This window comes from Perkinsus marinus (genome assembly GCF_000006405.1).
Source record: "Perkinsus marinus ATCC 50983 genomic scaffold scf_1104296932058, whole genome shotgun sequence".
NCBI lineage: Eukaryota > Perkinsozoa > Perkinsida > Perkinsidae > Perkinsus > Perkinsus marinus.
Genome location: NW_003215529.1, coordinates 1 through 1,968, shown reverse-complemented (window position 1 = coordinate 1,968; position 1,968 = coordinate 1). Strand labels below are relative to the sequence as shown.

At 49.7% G+C, this 1,968-nt stretch overlaps 1 protein-coding gene across 1 annotated transcript; it reads left to right on the top strand.

Moving 5' to 3' along the window:
• Window positions 1-925: 925 nt before the first annotated feature.
• Pmar_PMAR017412 (hypothetical protein) lies at window positions 926-1,966 on the top strand (the record flags this gene model as incomplete). The annotated part of the gene is made up of 1 exon (XM_002785729.1): window positions 926-1,966. The coding sequence occupies one exon, from the start codon at window positions 926-928 to the stop codon at window positions 1,964-1,966; it is 1,041 nt and encodes a 346-aa protein (XP_002785775.1).
• Between the last annotated feature and the right edge of the window lie 2 nt (window positions 1,967-1,968).

Genomic DNA, 1,968 nt, shown 5'->3' with positions numbered 1-1,968 from the left:
CAGGATGAGATTCATCCGATGGAGTATCAGAGGCCGCGAGTGTATGGTAGAATACCATCAGAGAAACTTGGTTGAAATGTGCGTTCCCGTCGGGAACTTTCCGATTCGGTAACTTCTTAGAAACTCCGAATTTCGAGATATTCGAGTTGTCACCGCGCCCGTGGTGAGCGGGGCGATATCTCGGACCATGAGCGGCTCATGCCGCCGCTGACCGGACAATCACCGACGCCGCGCTAAGGCCATTCTCCAGTTCTTCGTGCGAGAATCCGGAGGACAGTACACTTCATCTGATGGAGAACTGTGCACTTCTGGACGATGCCAAAAGAGCGACGAGGATGAGCCCACTGGGATTCAGACAGACAGAGGATTCAGCACCTTATCGAATTTCAAAGACTCTTATCTTAGTGCTCCTCTGTCACGCATACACTGTGTGTAAATGGCTGCTTGATCATCAGGCTCGCTTTGCATTCAGCAAGAACTCGCGATCGGATGAGGTCTCGCAGTTTTTCGACTTCATCCGTGGCGTCACGCTATCACGTGTGTATAGCACCACCACAGCAAACACGTGGAGTTCAGCGTGCCACATCTTGCGATAGGTGACCGCTATGCGGATCAGCCCCGCTGTACCGGTGTCATGTTCCACTGAGGGTCTCATGATAGACTCACTGTAGCCCTGTCAGCTGACAACAAGGGGTAGTTGCGAAGGTTTGTCTCACACGATGAGTGAAATCTAAATGGATTGAGTTCAAACTAATCCAATATAGCCTCCGGTTAGATCGGGACATGTTAGGCTCCACGTCTCAAATGCAGAGTTTTCTGCGTGACGCAAGCATGCGTGAAATCTTTCACATTGTTCCTCGAGAGTGGCGGCGGTTTCGACATGTCTCTCCCTGAGATTCCCGTTCGTTAGAGTTGATTGCACTCGATGCGTTACATCCTCCTCCTCGTCATTGTCGTCGTCGCTGCCTACTTCAGTGAAGCAGGTCGACTCGGCTGTCCTCCATCTTCGGAGACGAAGAATATGGCAACCTATTCTTGGAGGCAAGCCTACTGGACTGGTCAGGACACGACCTTCATAGACTTTTTCAAGTCCGACGTATCGAGGGAATACAACCGTGGTGATGTTTACCTTAACGTGGCCGATGCCTCCAACGTGGGCAAGATTATCCACCCTGAGAGACTGGCCGAGCTTATCGCCAACTTCCGCAAGGTCAGCGGAAACTCTGCAAGGTTCTATCTTTTCTATGCTCAAGGTGGTGGCGACGATAAGAAATGGGTCCCCGATTTCGTTCGTGTCTTTAAGGAGTTCATCCTCAAGTACGGCAACCCTGATATGGGTAGTCTCGGTATCAGCTTCCAAGTCAAGCTTGATCTTGCTACGTGGTACAAGATATTTGATGCTTTCGATGCGCTCGAGACTGACCCACAGTTCAAGCCCTACAACATAGTCCTTGATGTTACGATGAACTATTACAACACTGACAGGATACTGGTGGACCAGATTATGTTCAGGGCTGATCACGTTACTCTGCTTACCTTCGCCAACACCTCCCCGCGACTTATCAACTTTTTCGTAGCCTTCCTGACCAAAATTTGTCCCAACTGTAACAATAACTACTATCCCAATTACAAGGCTAAGATCACTTTTTTGGCCGAAGGTGATTGCAACTCGGGAGCCTGTAGTAAGACGTCGATGTGTGCTTACTACGGTGATCGCCTTACCGACCCCAAGGGAGGTATCCTCTACGCTTACAATCAGCTTTCGACTGCTCTCGACTATGTTCGTGATCATGTTCTGTCTAAGGATAAGTTTGATCACTTCTTTGAAGCCGGTGGTACACATATCGGTCTTAGCTCCTTCTCGTGGGTCATGTGTTACTACGGCTCCGAGTCGTGGCATCAGATTGGCCTACAAAAGTGTATGTCCGACTACCACTCCGCTTCACAGATATGCCGTCAAGGTTAAAT